Source organism: Eurypyga helias, unplaced genomic scaffold (genome assembly GCF_000690775.1).
Source record: "Eurypyga helias isolate BGI_N326 unplaced genomic scaffold, ASM69077v1 scaffold21343, whole genome shotgun sequence".
NCBI lineage: Eukaryota > Metazoa > Chordata > Aves > Eurypygiformes > Eurypygidae > Eurypyga > Eurypyga helias.
This window is the reverse complement of record NW_010242118.1, coordinates 357-1150: the sequence shown is the minus strand read 5'-3', so window position 1 is coordinate 1150 and position 794 is coordinate 357. Positions and strand designations below refer to the sequence as shown.

At 64.6% G+C, this 794-nt stretch overlaps 1 protein-coding gene across 1 annotated transcript in view; it reads right to left on the bottom strand.

Annotated features, from left to right (window-relative positions):
- Window positions 1–5: 5 nt before the first annotated feature.
- Window positions 6–794, bottom strand: part of CCDC65 (coiled-coil domain containing 65) — a gene marked incomplete at both ends in the record, with an annotated part of 1137 nt that continues 348 nt past the window's right edge. The window contains 3 exons of the mRNA XM_010148986.1: window positions 6–221; window positions 297–494; window positions 596–734. Coding sequence (XP_010147288.1) covers window positions 6–221; window positions 297–494; window positions 596–734 — 553 coding nt within the window. The remainder of the gene's footprint in view (window positions 222–296; window positions 495–595; window positions 735–794) is intronic.

Below are 794 nucleotides of genomic sequence, written 5' to 3'. Positions count from 1 at the left end.
ACCTTCTCCACCACCCGTGCCAGCGCCTTCAGGGCAGCGCCGCTCTGCAGGCTGAGCCTGGCCAGACTGCTGTGGGCCTTAGCCCTGGCCTGGTTCATCTCACTCTTGAGCTCCTGGAGCTGCCTGAGGACCCTTTCCTTCTCCTCCCACGTGCGCCGGTTCCGCTCCTTGCTCTCCTGGAGGTGAGCCGCGATCCGGCCCTTGGTGGCTGCGACCGAGTCCTGGGGACAAGCGAAACCTGAGCAGCGGGACGGGGTGTCACCGCTCCCGGGGTCACCCTTGCGCCCTGCCGCAACCTGGAGCTTTTGCAGCTTCTTCGCCTGCATCTCTATCTCTCTGGAGCTCTTCTCGTCCTTCTGCTTCAGCGCCTCAAAAGCCATTTTCTGGTGCTCGGTGGCCTCTGTGTAGCCCTGCACGGCCCACTGGAACTGCTCCCAGAGCTCCTCTGCCTTCCCACCCAGCTGCAGGCGGCTGTACTGCTTCTCCTGCAGGCTCTGGGGACAGGCGTGGGTGTGGGTGACCCACCACCTCCCAAACCTTGCCGTGTGCTCTGCTCGCCAGCCCGAAACGGCTCCTCCGCGGTTCGTCCCCGTGCCTTGCTCCTGATGTCATCCCAGGTGCTCTGGAAGTGGAGCGTGGCCTCGTGGTCGTTCTCGGCATACTTCTGCTCGGCAGCCAGCGCCAGGTCTCGCAGGTAGCGGCTTTCCCGCTCGTGCTGCTCGAGGATGGTCCTCCTAGGGAAAACACGAGGGAGCTGCTCGCAGAGGGAAGCCAACGGTGAGCCTGACCGGGCT